Here is a 14,762-nt window from a genome sequence, read left to right on the forward strand (position 1 = left end):
CTTTATACCAAATCCTCTTCCCTCTTTGCTTTGTGCGATGAGTTAGCACATGGGCTGTCGTCTGTAGAAGCAATAGAGTGCAGGAGGCTACAAAAGAGCACAAATCGCGTGGAACAAGATCAGGAGAGCTTTGCCTCCGGCAGTATCCTTCCTCTTACTGTGCAATCCAAGTCCTTCTCAAGCCATTTCGCGGGGACAGCCGGCGCGGCAGCCGGCGGCCAAAGCCCGCTCGCCCCGCCAAGAACGGGGGGGGTTCCCCGAGGGAGAGGCAGACCGAGGAGGGGGCTCGCCAGCGTACAGCTGCGCGCCGCCCGCGCCCCACCGCCTCCCCGCGCCGGCGGCACCCCCCGGTGCCCCCCGCGGCGGGCAGCAGCCGCCCGCTCACCCGCCTGATGTTCTATGCAACGAAATAACACGACTCGAGAACAAGACCTGTGAATAGCTACTCAGTTCAATGTCGCGCCTAAGGGTTTCATCGCAAAGCGTGCCGCCGAGCGACCCGATAACTACTCTTTATCGACCACCCGTGCGTATGAATTCGTGGCATGTTCGACCCATGGAGGGCCACTTTGCCAAAGGGCAGCCCTAGCGCCCATGACCGTCTGTCCCGTCGTAGAGCATGGCTTGCTACTTCTCTGCACGGTTCCACCCGCCTTTCAGTGCTTGCTGTTCCTTGCCTGGACTTTTCTTTTTTTCTTTTCCATCAGTCCATCGCTGTACTGAAAGCTCTTAGCAGATTTATGCACTTGTTATCGAGGACCCGGTCACCGTGGCAAGCCCACTCTCCGTGGCAGGTCTCTCACAGGGTGCTCTGCCGGCACCCAAGGCTGGGGGAGAGGCCGACGGCTGTGGGACGGGGCGGGGAGGGGTCCCGTGGGGCAGCCCCCCGGAGGAGAGCCCCGGCCCTGCGCACACCCGCCGCCTCTCTCTGCCGATGACAAGCGCGTAGCCCGAGGGTTCCTCCTCCGAGCGCCTGGCCCCCCGTCGCTCCAAGCGCTGTAAATACTTGTACAGTGTGTAAATCGCACGCGGGACCAAGACCCCCGCCGGGGCCCGTCTCGCCGCCCGAGCGCACCTGCCCCAATTGTGGCAGTCTGCTGGCCAGGGCGGGGGGACGGGGGGAGGGCTGTGAAAAGACGAGGTGCCGAGGGTGGCTGAGCCCCAGGCGCCATTGCCAGCGGTTAAGTGCGATGCCGGGTGCGCTCCCTCTGAACATTGTGACGGTGTGCGTGTCTGCTGTGCTCTGTGCCACCCGTAGTGACCCCGTTCCGTGCCGTACCGTGCCGTACCGCCCCCGCCGCTGTGTCGTGACTCCCTCCTAGAAGCTGCCCCCTCACCAGGTGTTTCTGTGGGAACAGAATAAAAAAAGGACTTGACACAAACCACGCGCTGGCCCCGATTCCTGCCTGCCTGCGGTGAGGGGGTGGGAGGAGGGCTGGACCCCCGGCACGGGCTGGGAGCCCCGTGGGCCTGGGTCGGTACCAAGCGCCGGCGGGCTCTGCGGCCCACACCCGGGGCTGGGGGGGTCCCTGTGGGCCCCAAATGCCCGATCCCCTCCTGGCTTGCACACGGAGCCCCTGTGCTGCAGCTACCTGCCTGGGAAACCGCTCCGGGGCAGCCCAGAGGGTGCGGGGCCGCGCCCTGGCCGCTGGGTGCGGCCCCAGACGGGGGCCCGCGGATGAACCGGTGTCCCCGCGGCCGTAGCGGCCGGCGGGGGAACGGGGAGGCCCGGCCGGGGCGAAGCGCGGCTGCCGACAGCGGAGCCTCCGGCAGCGGCGCCGCCCGCGCCCACCGGGGGGCGCCGCAGCGCGGGCGGTAGCCCGAACGCCGCAGCCAATGGGAGGTGCCGCACGCCGCCGGCCACGCCTCCGTCCCGGAAGTGCTGGCGCTGACCCCGCCCCCGCCTCGCCGCCCGGACATGGAGCCGCCGGTGAGGGGTGCGGGAGAGCGGGGAGGGGGAAGAGGGGGGCGCGGTGACGTCACTGCCCCGGGAGCCCCGCCCCGCCCGGTGAGGCCCGGCAACTTCCTGATCCCCCCAATAGCTGCCCCTGGTACCCCAGTCGCTGTCCCGGTACCCTCCTAATCCCCTCTGCACCCCAGTGACTGCCCCTGCCGCCCTGGCACCCCTGGTACCCCAGTCACTGCGCCGCTGTCCCCGTACCCGCCCCGTACCCCAATACCCGCCCTGGCTGTGCACCCCCCAGGCAGTGCCCCCAGTAGAACTGCACCCCTGGTACCGCAGGAGCTGCCCCCCGGTACCCTCCTCACCCCCTGTGCCCCCCACTCCCTGGCCATCGCCCCCTCCCGCGCCCCCAGCCACCCTGGCGGGTCCCGCAGGTGCTGTCGAGCGCTGAGGAGATAACGGAGCTGTACCGGGAGCTGAGCCGGCACCCGGGGCTCAGCGCTGCCTGCCTCGGCCCCGACGTCACCACCCAGTACGGGGGCAAGTACTGCAGCCTCCACACCGGTACGGGGACGGGGTGGCCCCCGCGGGTGTCCGGGGGGGGGTCTCTGCCTGCCCGGAGGGGACGCAGAGGGTGTCCTCACCTCCTCGCAGAGTGGTCACAGCGGGACCTGGCGCGGGCTGAGAACGTCAAGTTCTGCCGCCAGTACCTGATCTTCCATGACGGGGCCTCCGTCGTCTACTCGGGGCCCGCCGGCACCTGCTCCGAGATCAAGGATGAGTGAGTTCCATCCCGTCCCGTCCCCCGCACCGGCGTCCCCTCGGGGTGCCGATGGTGGGGGGCTGACGGGCGCCCACCCACCCGCAGGCTGCTCGGCCGGGATTCCCCCAGTGGGGCGCTGAAGGCTGTCCTGCGCAAGGTCCCCGGCAAGGAGAAGGAAAAGGAGAAGCAGTTCCTGGAGGTGAGGAGGGGGCTGGGGGGAGGCTGGATACGTGCCGGGGCTCGGGGCCGGCTCCACGCTGCGGCTCGGGGCCGCCCCGGCATTTCTGCCCCCAGGTCTGGGATCAGAACCGCAAGGTGAAGAGCATCGACCTGACGGCGCTGGACAAGCACGGCAGCGTCTACGACGATGGTGAGGGGCCGGGGGATGCCGGGGGACGTGGGGTTCTGGGGGGACGGGGTGGCCAGTGCCTGACCCGCCCCGGCAGACCAGTTTGGCTGCCTGGCCTGGTCGCACTCGGAGACGCACCTGCTCTACGTGGCGGAGAAGAAGCGTCCCAAGGCCGAGTCCTTCTTCCAGAGCAAAGCCCCTGAGCTGAGCACCTCCGACGAGGACACGGGGCGCCCCGAGAAGGATGATGCACCCCTCAAGGTGGGGTCCCCCCAGCCCGGGGCAGGCCGGAGCTGGCGGGGCAGCCGTGGGACTGACAGGGCTGTGCCCTAGGGCGAGCAGTTCGTGTACCGTGAGGACTGGGGGGAGGCACTGAGCACCCGCAGCGTGCCCGTCCTCTGCGCCCTGGACATCGAGGGCAGCAGCATCTCGGTGCTGGAGGGCATCCCGGAGCACCTCTCCCCTGGCCAGGTCAGGATGGGGTGCCCTGGGGAACCAGAGCAGGGAGGTGTTGGGGGGCAGCGGTGGTCTGAACCACTCGCCCCTGCTCTCCTTGCAGGCCTTCTGGTCCCCCGATGACACCGGTGTGGTGTTCGTGGGCTGGTGGCATGAGCCCTTCCGCCTGGGGCTGCGGCACTGCACCAACCGCCGGTGAGTCCCCGTGGGGCACCCTGCCTCACAGCCAGGCCCCCGGCCCTGCGGTGACACCCGTCTCTGCCGGCAGGTCAGCGCTCTTCTACGTGGACCTGACGGGTGGGAGATGTGGTGAGCAGCACGCGCCCCAACCTCGCTGGCACCCCAGCTCCCCACAGCCCCTCACCATCCCCTCGTGCCTGTGCAGAGCTGCTCTCCGAGGACACCAGGGCCGTGTGGTCCCCGCGGCTCAGCCCTGACCGCTGCCGCATCATCTACCTGGAGAACGACGCCCTGGGCCCCCACCAGCAGTGCAGCCGCCTCCGCATGGTGAGCGGCACCGGTGGGACACCGGAGGGGTGGTGGGGCACCCATGATGGGGCTGGGACTGGCAGGAGGGCGGTGATGCCTCCTCCCCGGGCTGCAGCATGGCTGAGACCATGCAAAATTCGCCCCATGCCATGTCTCCCGCAGTACGACTGGTACACCAAGCACACCAGCACGGTGCTGGAAGCTGTGCCGCGTCAGGCGTGGGGTGAGTACAGCTCGGGGTGGGGTGGGGGGCGTGCACAGAGGGGTGCTGAGCACCACCGCTCTCATTACAGGTGCCTTCCCAGGCATCTACTGCGGCGCTCTGCCGGGGCTGTGCTGGGCGGCCGACAGCCGCAGGCTCGTGCTGGACACGGCCCAGCGCAGCCAGCAGGTGAGGGCTGCTGTGCCGAGACGGCAGGGGGGCGGGCAGGGGGGCCGGGGTGGGTCAGGGCTCCGCTGGACTCTGCCCTCCTGCCCCTAGGACATGTTCGTGGTGGACACGGTGACGGGCGCCACAACCTCACTGACGGCCGGTGAGTGCCAGGCCGGCGGGGCCAGGCTGGTGCCGGGGGTGTGGAGGGGGTCACACCTGCAGGTCTGACCACCCCCCGCTTCTCCCCAGATGCCCCCCAGGGAAGCTGGTCTGTCCTCACCATCGACCGGGACATCTTGGTGGCCAGGTTCTCCACCCCTAGCTGCCCCCCCACGTTGGTAAGGTGACACCCCCCCACCCCTGCCCCCCCCCCACCCGCCAGCCCCTCTCGGCGCCGGCACCGACCCTTTTCTCCGCACAGAAAGTGGCCGTCCTGCCCGGCGCCGGCCAGGAGGTGCAGGCGCGGTGGGTCTGCCTGCAGGACGCACCCCCCGTGCCTGGCATCAGCTGGGGCATCCGCACGCTGCGGCCCCCGCCGGAGCAGGAGCACTCCCAGTATGGTGAGTGCCCGGGGGGGGCCGGGCTGGGCTCTGCCGCCCCCGCTGAGCTCTGACCCCCTCACCTCACCTCCGCAGGGGGCCTGGACTTCGATGCCATCCTGCTGCGCCCAAGCGGGAGCCCTGCCGTACAGAAGGCCCCCTTGGTTGTGATGCCCCATGGTAGGAGCTCGCCCCCGCCCCACCGCTCTGCCTGCCGGGCAGCGTCACCCCACCTGTGCCTTTCGCAGGGGGTCCCCACTCCGTCTTCACGGCCGGGTGGATGCTTTACCCGGCGGTGCTCTGCCGCATGGGCTTTGCCGTGCTGCTGGGTGAGTGTCGCCGGGGGCCGGGGCGCTGCTGGGTGGCACAGCGCCCGCGGCGGGGCCGCGGCAGGCGGAGGGAGGGCTCTGATGCTGTCCCCCCGCCAGTGAATTACCGTGGCTCGCTGGGCTTCGGCCAGGACAGCGTGGCCTCCCTGCCAGGCAACGTGGGCACGCAGGACGTGCGCGACGTGCAGGTATGGCCCCGGCGTGTGGTCCCGCTGCCAGGGTGCCCTGTGCTCCCATGGGTGCCCCCCAGGGCAGCAAGTGGGGCTGCCTGCCACAGTGAGCGTCCCCCCGTGGTGGCAGCTCTGTGTGGAGCGGGTGCTGCAGGAGGAGCCGCTGGACGCTGGCCGGGTGGCACTGGTGGGTGGCTCGCACGGGGGCTTCCTGGCGTGCCACCTCCTCGGCCAGTTCCCCGACACCTACCACGCCTGCGTCGTTCGCAACCCCGTGGTGAACATCGCTTCCATGGTGGCTGCCACCGACATCCCTGACTGGTGAGTACCACCGCCCCCGGCCCGCCGCCGCCCCGGCCCCACATTTGCCCCCATCCCTCGTGCCCGCAGGTGCCTGACGGAGACGGGGCTGCCCTACGCGCCCGACGCCCTGCCGGACCCGGCCCAGTGGACGGCGATGCTGCTCAAGTCACCCATGCGCTACGTCGACCGGGTACGTCCCTGTCCCCGTCCCCGTCCCCGCCGGCAGTGCCGGTGCTGAGGCCGTGCCGCTCCCGCAGGTCCGTGCGCCCGTGCTGCTGATGCTGGGCGAGGACGACCGGCGGGTTCCTCCCAAGCAGGGGATGGAGTATTACCGTGCCCTCAAGGCCCGGGGGGTCCCCACGCGGTGAGTGGGGTGCTGTGTGCCCGGCTGTGGGTCACGGGCATGGTGCTAACCCCCCTCTCCCCTCCAGGCTGCTGTGGTACCCGGGGAACAACCACGCGCTGGCCGGCGTCGAGGCTGAAGCCGACGGCTTCATGAACATGGCGCTGTGGCTGCTCAAGCACCTGCGGTGCTAACGGCCTCCTGCCGCTGCCGCGCCCCAATAAATGGCCTAGCTCAGCACCCCGCTGTCTCCAATGGCGGTGACAGCGTCACCTCTGCGCCCGGTGCCCCGGGAGCTCGTGGCCCCCAGACCCCTCTCGCACGCGGGTTAGCGGGTCGGAGGGTGAACCCTGCCCAGCCGCCCCGGGCACGGCGGGCAGCGCGGGGCAGCTGGAGGGCTGGCGCCGGCCAGGCCCCGGCACCGGGCTGCTCGCGCACGCCTTGGCGGCCTGCCCGCCGGGGAGCCGCAGGCGCCGGCGGCCCAGCGCGGCGGAGCCAGGCCCCATGGCCTCGGGAGCCGAACAGGCCACGGAGGTGGGCGGGGGGGTCCGGGAGGGGGGTCGCGGGTGGGCACAGCCCCGTTTTGGGGTGCGGGCAGAGGGGTGAGCATTCCCCCTGCCAGCGTGTCTCTCCCCCCGCCCAGGCGGCCGGCAGCCCCGCCGCCTGCTACCGGGAGCTCAGCTGGTTCCCCGCCGTCACCCGCGCCGCCCTCGGCGCCGCCGCGGGGGGACAGACCTTCCAGCTCTACACCGGTGAGTCGCGGGCTCGGCTGCCCTGGTGCTTTTTGCCGGCGCGGGCAGTCGCTGACAGCCTCCTCCCGCAGAGTGCAGCCGTCCCGACCTGCCCCGCCGCCGGCTCCTGCGCTTCAGCCGCCACTACAGCCTGCGGCGCGCAGGCAGCGGCGGCCTCGCTGTCAGCCGGGCAGCGCTCAGCGCCGAGATCCACAACCAGTACGGCACGGACAGGCTGCGGGGTGGGGTGGTGTGGCCGGCGCCCGGGGTGCAGCCGGTGGCCGTGGCTTGGCCGGTGCCCGCAGCATGCCGCCCGCCGCAGCCTCCCTCCCGCCCGCAGGCTCCTCAGCCAGGACTCGCCCACGGGGCAGCACCGCGCCGTGCTCCGCCGCTGCCCGCAGCAGGGCCACGAGCTGCTGGAGGTAACGCGGCTGCCCCAGTCGTGGCAGCCTCGGGGCTCACCGGGGTGGCTGGAGCGCCGGCGCAGGGCAGCGGGCGCCGCAGCCGTGGTGCGTGGGTGCTGACCCCCGTCCCCCCAGGTGTGGGGTGGCGGCGGGCGCAGCCACAGCGTGGACCTCACGGTGCTGGGGAAGCACGGGGAAGTTTACACGGAGGGTAGGGCCCCTTCCCCATGCCCCCCGCCCACGGCACAGCACATACTGCACGGCCGGTAGCCCCAGTGCCTGCTCGGTGCTCGGCTGTGCCGGCGCCAGGCCGGGCTGTGGCACCCTCTTACCGTGCCAGGGCCCTTTGCCTGTCTGGCCTGGTCCCGCTCAGAGACACGGCTGCTCTATGTGGCCGAGAAGATCCAGCCCAAACCACGGCCCCCTGCCCCTGGGATGTGCCGGGAGCAGCCAGGCCAGCGGAGGAGGACGAGGAGGTGGGTGCCATGTGCCCCATGAGCGTGCCGTGCCTGGAGCCCCATGTCTGGGGCAGGCCGGCCGTGGGGCTGACAGGGCTGTGCCCTAGGGCGAGCAGTTCGTGTACCGCGAGGACTGGGGGGAGGCACTGAGCACCCGCAGCGTGCCCGTCCTCTGCGCCCTGGACCTGGAGGGCAGCAGCGTCTCGGTGCTGGAGGGCATCCCGGAGCACCTCTCCCCCGGCCAGGTCGGGACGGGGTGCGGGGAGAGCGCCGGGGGGGCCAGCCTGGGGCTGTGGCACGAGCCCGGCTGTCACACAGGCCCTGTGGTCCCCCGATGACCGTGGCGTGGTGTTCGTGGGCTGGTGGCACGAGCCCTTCCGCCTGGGGCTGAGCGCCTGCTCCAACAGGAGGTGGGTCCCACCGGCACCCAGTGCCGTGCCAGAACACCCGCCCTGTGCCGGCACGGCAGGGGCTCGGCACGGCTGTGGGGCTCCAGCCTGACCCACACCTCCTCCCCAGGTCGGGGATTTTCCACTTGGACCCGGCCAGCGGGCGCTGCGGTGAGCACCAGGGACGCGGGGGTGCCCTGGGTGCTGGGGGTCTCCGGGTGCTGACCCCCTGCCGCCCACAGAGCCGCTGTCGGCCGAGCACGGTGCTGCCTGCTCCCCCCGGCTGAGCCCCGACGGCCGCTGCCTGCTCTACCTGGAGGGGGCCCTGGGGGGGCCCCACCGGCAGTGCCTGCGCCTGCGCATGGTGAGCGGCGCCCCGGGAGGGCCAGGCACGGCTGTGCCGCTGGCACAGGACCCGGCCCAGGGTGTCGCAGCCTCTCGCGGTGCCTGGCTGGGGCAGGGGGTGGGCTCAGCCCCTGGTCCCCCTGCCTCAGTTTCCCCGGCACGGACCCGTCGCTGACCGCCAGCTCTCCCCAGTTCTCCTGGCAGACGAGGCAGTCGGTGACGGTGCTCGACGTGGTGCAGGAGCCCACAGAGGGTGAGCATGGCACGGCGGGCACAGCTGGGCGTTGCCGGGGGCCAGGACCCGCCACGCTGGGTGCCCGCGGCCCCGTCTCACCAGCGCTGCGCCCCGCTCGCAGCCTTCGCCGGGCTCTACGCCGAGACGCTGCCGCCGCGGTGCTGGGCGGCCGACAGCCGGCGAGCCGTGCTGGGCACCCCACAGCGGAGCCGCACAGTGAGCCCTGGGGACAGGGGCGAGGGGATGGGGACATGGCCCCCGTGCCCCACAGTGACACGGCTGCCTGTGCTCTGCCCCCCCGCAGGACCTGCTGCTCGTGGACACGGAGGTGGCCACCGTCACCAACCTGACGGCAGGTACGTGGCACCAGGCCACCCGCGGTGCCCCGGCGAGCATCCGCGAGCACCGGCGCGCTCTCTCTGTCCCCAGGGTTGCCCGAAGGGTGCTGGGAGCTGCTCACTCTCCAGTGGGACCTGCTGGTGGCCACCTGCTCGGCCCCACACCGCCCTCCCAGCCTGGTGAGTAGAGCCCCAGCACCACGCGGCACAGCGTGATGCAGCATGGCATGGCACAGCGTCATGCAGCACGGCATGGCACAGCGTCATGCGGCACGGCATGGCCTGGTGTGGCAACAGCCAGGCGCAGCGCAGCCCGGCATGGTACTGCACAGCACGGTAGGGCACGGCACAGCCGGATCCAGCATGGCGTTGTATGGCACAGCCTTGGCACGGCATAGCATAGCACAGTATGGCATAGCCAGATCTAGCATGGCGTTGCATGGCACAGTGCCAGGCGCAGCACAGCTTGGCAAGACAGAGGACGGCAGGGCCGGGTACAGCGTGGCACGGTGAAGCGCAGCATGGCACAGCACAGGGCGGTATGACCAGGCACAGCATGGCACATCTAGGCATGGCGCAGGATGGCACGGTGCGGGACATGCGCAGCACCGGAGCCACGGGCTCCACTGGGACCGCGAGCACACTGGGGCCGATTACACCCCGGCAGCGGCCAGGTGCCCTGGGACACGGGTGCCCCGGTGCCACCTGCTGCCCGTCCCCAGGTGGTGGCCGTGCTGCCACCGGCAGGCCAGGAGCTGCCCCTTCGCTGGGTGCCGGTGGAGGATGCCCCGACAGTGCCCGGTGTCACCTGGAAGACCCTGACGATCTGGCCACGCCGCAGCGGGCAGAGCCCCACCGCGCACAGTGAGCGCCCGTGTGGGCTCGGGTTTGGGAGCGGGCAGGGTGCCGGCGTGTTGGGTGCCCGGGGCGCCGGGTGCTGAGCGGGACCCCTTCCCTGGCGCAGGCGCCCAGGCATTTGAGGCCCTGCTGCTGAGCCCGCCGGATGGCATGGAGCCGCACCCTCTCGTCGTGTGCCCCCACGGTGAGCGAGGGGACGGCGGGGAGGCCCACGTGGTGTGGTGACACGCTGGATGACGTCCCCGCTGGCCCCAGGTGGCCCCCACGCCGTCTTTGACGCCCGCTGGCGCCCAGGCATGGCCGCGCTGTGCCAGCTGGGCTTCGCCGTGCTCCTGGGTGAGTGCTGGGGACCCCGGGGACGCGTGGCCCCGGTCCCCTGCCAGCGATGTAGCACCCACGGCCCCCGTCTCCCCAGTGAACTACCGCGGCTCCCTGGGCTTTGGCCAGGCCAGCATCAGCTCCCTGCTCTCCCGCGTGGGTGAGCAGGACGTGGCAGACACCCAGGTGAGGGGCGCTGGGCTGGGGGTGCCGGGGGTGCTGCGGGGGGGTGCTGATGGTGGGTGCCCCACGGGCACAGCTGGCAGTGGAGCAAGCGCTGCACAGCGAGCCCCTGGACCCGCACCGCCTGGCCCTGCTGGCCGGCTCCCACGGAGCCTTCATCGCCCTCCACCTCCTCGCCCGCGAGCCCGAGCGCTACCAAGCCTGTGCCCTGCGCAGCCCCGTCTCCAACCTGCCCGCGCTGCTGGGGACCTCCGACATCCCCGACTGGTGAGTGCCACCCCCCATCCTGTGCCACACCGTGCCGCGGCCCCACAGCACCCACCAGCACCTCCGTGCTGCAGGCGCTACACATCCCTGGGGCTGCCCTACTCCTTCGAGCGGGTGCCCAGCGCCGAGGAGGTGGCCACCATGCTGCTGCGCTCGCCCATCGCCCAGGCGTCCCGGGTAAGGCAGGGGCAGGATGGGTGCGGGCTGCCCGGCGCAGGTCGCCGGGCACCCACCGCTGGCCGTGCTGCAGGTGCGGACACCGGTGCTGCTGTGCGTGGGCGCCCGGGACCGGCGCGTCAGCCCCACGCAGGCGCTGGAGCTGTACCGGGTGCTGCGGGCCAGGGGTGTGCCGGCACGGTGAGTGGGGTGCAGGGGGGTGGGAGCGGGGAGGGAACCCCGGGGTGCCAGCTGAGCATCCCCCCGTCCCCTCCCCGCAGGCTGCTGTGGTACCCGGCCGGCGGCCACGCGCTGGCCGGCGTGGAGACGGAGGCCGACGTCTTCGGGAACTGCGCCCACTGGCTCCTCCGGCACTTGGGGCAGCCCCGGCAGGACAGGCTGGGCCGGCACAGCCCATAGCGCCTGCGGTGGCCCTGCGGCTGTGCTGGCCCCGGGGTGACCGCTGGCCCTGGGGACCACGCCAGGACCAGGGGAGGATGGAGCAAGGGTAGCTGGGGGCAGGACGGGACGTGGGTTGGGGTTTGGCGCCAAATAAACGTGTGAGACCCGGTGCAGCACCCACGCGCACGGCCACGGCCGTGCCTTTATTGCACGGTGGCGGCTGTGCCAGGCTGGGTCTGAGCCGGCTCAGCCCATCTTCATCACCTTGTGGATCCAGTCGACGTAGAGGGAGACGCGGATGAAGAGGGCGGGCTGGTCGGTGCGGGCGCAGACGCGGGAAGGGGTGATCACGCCCTCCAGCACCCAGCAGTTGGCCGTGAGGCAGGCCAGCGGCCCCCCGTAATCTCCCTGCGGCACCCAGAGAGCGGCATCACCCCAGTGCCGGCGCCCACGGGCTCCCCGAGATGGCGGTCCCCAGCCCGGCTCACCTCGCAGGCCCCCACGCCGGCGTGCAGCGGGGCAGTGCACAGCTCGCTCTCCTTTAGGCGCCCGCGCAGCGCCGCATTGCACTCGCCGTGGGCCAGCACGGGCAGCTGCGCCACGTTCAGCACGCTGCCGTCCGCCGTGCCTGCGGGCAGCGAGCGTGCGGGGCAGCGGATGCACGGATGGCACGGGGGATGGCGCGGGCAGGGGGATGCCGTGGCAGGGGGGTGCCATGGGTGGGGGGAGGCACGGTGCGTGCATGGGGATGCCTTCACTGGGAGCGTGCCACCAAAGGGGGTACTGCAGGCAGGACATCATGGGCAGGGGATGCTGTGGGCAGGGGGGATGCTGTTGCTGGGGAATGGCGTGGGCAGGAAGATGTCATGGGCAGGAAAATGCCATGGAAGGGGGATACTGCGAGCCGGGGGATGCCAGGGACCCGGGCATGCTGCGGGCAGGGGGATGCCAGGGACCCGGGGATGCTGCGGGCAGGGGGATGCCAGGGACCCGGGGATGCCAGGGACCCGGGGATGCTGCGGGCAGGGGGATGCCAGGGACATGGGGATGCTGCGGACAGGGGGATGCCAGGGACATGAGCATGCTGCGGGCAGGGGGATGCCGTTGCAGGAGAATGGCACGGGCAGGGGGGTGTTAGGCAGGGGACACCCTGGCAGGGGCTGCCCATGGCGAGTACCTCTGGTTTCCCCCCAGCCAGCGATCTCGCAGACAGTGCCCGCGGGCACGACGTAGCGCTCGGGCGGCAGGCAGATCAGGGCCACGCGCCTGTTCAGAGCGGCCGGCCTGCGGCAAGAGGTGGGGTGGGACGTGGTGCCAGCCCGGCCAGCGGCGGGGCACGATGGGGGCCGGGGCCCGGCCGCTCACCTCGCCAGCTTCAGCATCACCAGCTGGGACTCAGAGGGGCCGCAGACAATCCGCACGATGGGGATGGTCTGCTGGTCAGGGTCCCTGGGGCCGGGGTCCTTGAAAAGCGTCCCCAGCTGTACCTCGTAGCCTGCCAGGTCGGCGTCGCTGCGGGACGCGGACGTGAGGACACAGGCGGCTCCTGGCACCCCGCACCCCGGCCCCAGCCTTACCAGGAGGAGAAGCACTGGCGCGTGCTGATCACCCACTGCTCCTTCACCAGGGACCCCCCGCAGAAGTGCACGCCGGCCCTGCGGGGACAGGGGGCTGAGCTCCCGGGGGGGGATGCTGGCTGCACGGCGGTGCAGGCAGGGTGCCCGCTCACCGGTTGCGGATGCTGACGGTCCAGGGTGAGTTGCCAGGCTGGCCGCCAACGATGCGCCCTTTCCGCTGCAGCCTCTCGTCCCGCTGGCCGCACTGCTCAAACGCCACCGCGTCTGTGGGCAGGGTGGGCATCGGCTGGGGCCGTGCCACCGGCATCTGCCCCACGGCACCCACCCGGCACCCACGGGCCCTCACCTGCGTTCTCCAGGATGGAGGGCACCGTGCTGCCGGCTGTGCAGAGAAAGCAGAGGGCAGCACTGGGGTGGGACCCAGCCGCCCTGGGGGGATCAAAACCACCCCAGATGGGCCAGGGACCCCCCTAGCTCTGCAGGGGTGTGGGTAGGGGCTCACAGCAGGGCTTGATGGCGCAGTAGTCGAAGGGGGTGCGGGGGTCCATGGTGTAGCACCAGGGGCCGTGGCTGTCGTTATCAGGGTTGCGGCAGTAGTTCTCCTCCAGGTGTGCCTCGGGGTGGGTGACAGGCGAGATCCTGCCGGGAGGAAGTCACCATCACCATCCCCATCTCCATCCCTGACCCCATCCCCACGCCCTGCTCCCCGCTCCCCGACGCGCTCCCTCGCACACTCACTGGGGCACGTGGGGTGTCTGGGCAGCCCACGGCTGGCAGGTGATGCCCTTGCGCGTCTTGCTGACGTGGCCGTGGTAGCGCTCGCCGTGGCCGTGGTAGCACTCTGGGGACAGGCAGGGAGGGCTGGCACCCCCGGCAGGCACCCTGGGGGCGGGTGCCCGGGCACGGCTCACCTTGGGCGCCCAGCTCGTCAGGGCAGCGGCGGATGTGGAAGCAGAAGGCGACGCGGACGGTGGGGCGTGTGGTGAAGCACCACGGTGCCTCCGAGCCATCGGGGTTGCGGCAGTAGTTCTCCTGCAGGTCCCTGGTGGCGGGGCCATGTGGGTGCTCCCCTACCACGGCCCGCACCCATGGGTGCTGCCTACCGCTGCCCTCCCCGAGCACCTCCCCCCTGCCCCCTTACTTGCACGGGTACTTCTCAGGCACAAAGTGGTGCCGGTGCGGGGTCTGGGCATCCCAGCGCTGGCAGGGGATCCCCGACACGGTGACATTTACCCGGCCCCGGTAGCCTTCACCCTTGCCTCTGAAGCAGCCGGTGGTGACGTTGAGGGGTCGTGGGCGTTTCTCTGCTTGCATGGCCAGAGAGGAGCAGAGCGTCAGGGTTAGGGTGGCACCCAGGACCCCCGCTCCCAGCTGCACAGTGACACCAGCGGGGACTTACTGCAGAGGCGGATGCGGCAGTACTCACGCTCCCGCCCGGGGTCGATGGTGTAGCACCAGGGCCGCTCAGAGCTGTCGGGGTTGCGGCAGTAGTTGTCATCCAGACCCTTGTCAGGGTACCTGGGCCGGAGACGGGGAGCAGAGGTTGAGGGTGGCACCACCGCCCCGGCACCTGGCATGGCCAGGACGGCCACATGCTGCCCGGGGCCGGGGGCCGGTACTTGTCAGGGTGGTAGGGGTGCTTGTGCGGGTGCTGCAGGTCCCAGCGCTGGCACTCTGTCCCCAACTCGGTGTGGTCCACGGCACCGCGGTAGTCCTCCCCGTTGCAGGTCATGCAGACGGCTACCGACAGCCAGAGAGGCTCAGTGGGCGGCAGGGCGGGGGGATGCAGCACAGGGAGCCCCCGGGCCATGGTGCTTACCGTCCTCGCACTTCTTGATGCCGCAGCTCTGGTGCCGGACGTTGGGGTCAACAGTGTAACACCATGGGCCCCGCTTGTCCCGGTCGGGATTTCGGCAGTAATTCTCCTCCAGCCTGTTGCGGGGGATGGCAGGAACCTGCTGGCAGCAGGGTGGGTCGAAGGGCTGCTGGGAGCCCCTCAGCCCAGGGCTGGCACAGCCACAACGCTGCTCCACCCCCAGTTGGTGTCGTTGCCCTTGTGCTGTCCCCGTTGCCCCTGTGCTGTC

The 14,762-nt window shown here is 71.1% G+C and overlaps 2 protein-coding genes across 2 annotated transcripts in view; one reads left to right on the plus strand and one right to left on the minus strand.

Annotated features, from left to right (window-relative positions):
* Window positions 1–1,918: 1,918 nt before the first annotated feature.
* APEH (acylaminoacyl-peptide hydrolase) lies at window positions 1,919–11,141 on the plus strand (the record flags this gene model as incomplete). The annotated part of the gene is given in 45 exon segments (XM_082004617.1): window positions 1,919–1,930; window positions 2,205–2,255; window positions 2,338–2,467; window positions 2,558–2,684; window positions 2,772–2,865; window positions 2,961–3,036; window positions 3,113–3,276; window positions 3,349–3,486; window positions 3,575–3,666; window positions 3,740–3,780; window positions 3,857–3,978; window positions 4,123–4,183; window positions 4,254–4,351; window positions 4,442–4,493; window positions 4,583–4,671; window positions 4,755–4,893; window positions 4,969–5,052; window positions 5,121–5,201; window positions 5,301–5,389; window positions 5,502–5,692; window positions 5,762–5,864; window positions 5,932–6,038; window positions 6,106–6,204; window positions 6,350–6,551; window positions 6,661–6,769; window positions 7,089–7,170; window positions 7,288–7,418; window positions 7,421–7,570; window positions 7,573–7,628; window positions 7,718–7,855; window positions 7,929–8,020; window positions 8,130–8,170; window positions 8,242–8,363; window positions 8,537–8,597; window positions 8,701–8,795; window positions 8,884–8,935; window positions 9,009–9,097; window positions 9,640–9,781; window positions 9,882–9,959; window positions 10,031–10,111; window positions 10,191–10,279; window positions 10,353–10,543; window positions 10,618–10,720; window positions 10,794–10,900; window positions 10,981–11,141. Coding segments are annotated over 45 exon segments (4,590 nt in total). The 3' UTR covers window positions 11,120–11,141.
* Window positions 11,142–11,289: 148 nt separating this feature from the next.
* Window positions 11,290–14,762, minus strand: part of MST1 (macrophage stimulating 1) — a 4,382-nt gene continuing 909 nt past the window's right edge. The window contains 15 exon segments of the mRNA XM_082004474.1: window positions 11,290–11,509; window positions 11,590–11,729; window positions 12,279–12,385; window positions 12,467–12,613; window positions 12,679–12,756; window positions 12,831–12,942; window positions 13,025–13,060; window positions 13,181–13,317; window positions 13,417–13,519; window positions 13,590–13,720; window positions 13,820–13,982; window positions 14,078–14,196; window positions 14,298–14,418; window positions 14,498–14,620; window positions 14,623–14,660. Coding sequence (XP_081860600.1) covers window positions 11,348–11,509; window positions 11,590–11,729; window positions 12,279–12,385; window positions 12,467–12,613; window positions 12,679–12,756; window positions 12,831–12,942; window positions 13,025–13,060; window positions 13,181–13,317; window positions 13,417–13,519; window positions 13,590–13,720; window positions 13,820–13,982; window positions 14,078–14,196; window positions 14,298–14,418; window positions 14,498–14,620; window positions 14,623–14,660 — 1,717 coding nt within the window. The 3' untranslated portion in view covers window positions 11,290–11,347.

The sequence above is a fragment of the Phaethon aethereus genome, assembly GCF_964289735.1.
Source record: "Phaethon aethereus genome assembly, chromosome: 11".
In the NCBI taxonomy this organism is placed as follows: domain Eukaryota; kingdom Metazoa; phylum Chordata; class Aves; order Phaethontiformes; family Phaethontidae; genus Phaethon; species Phaethon aethereus.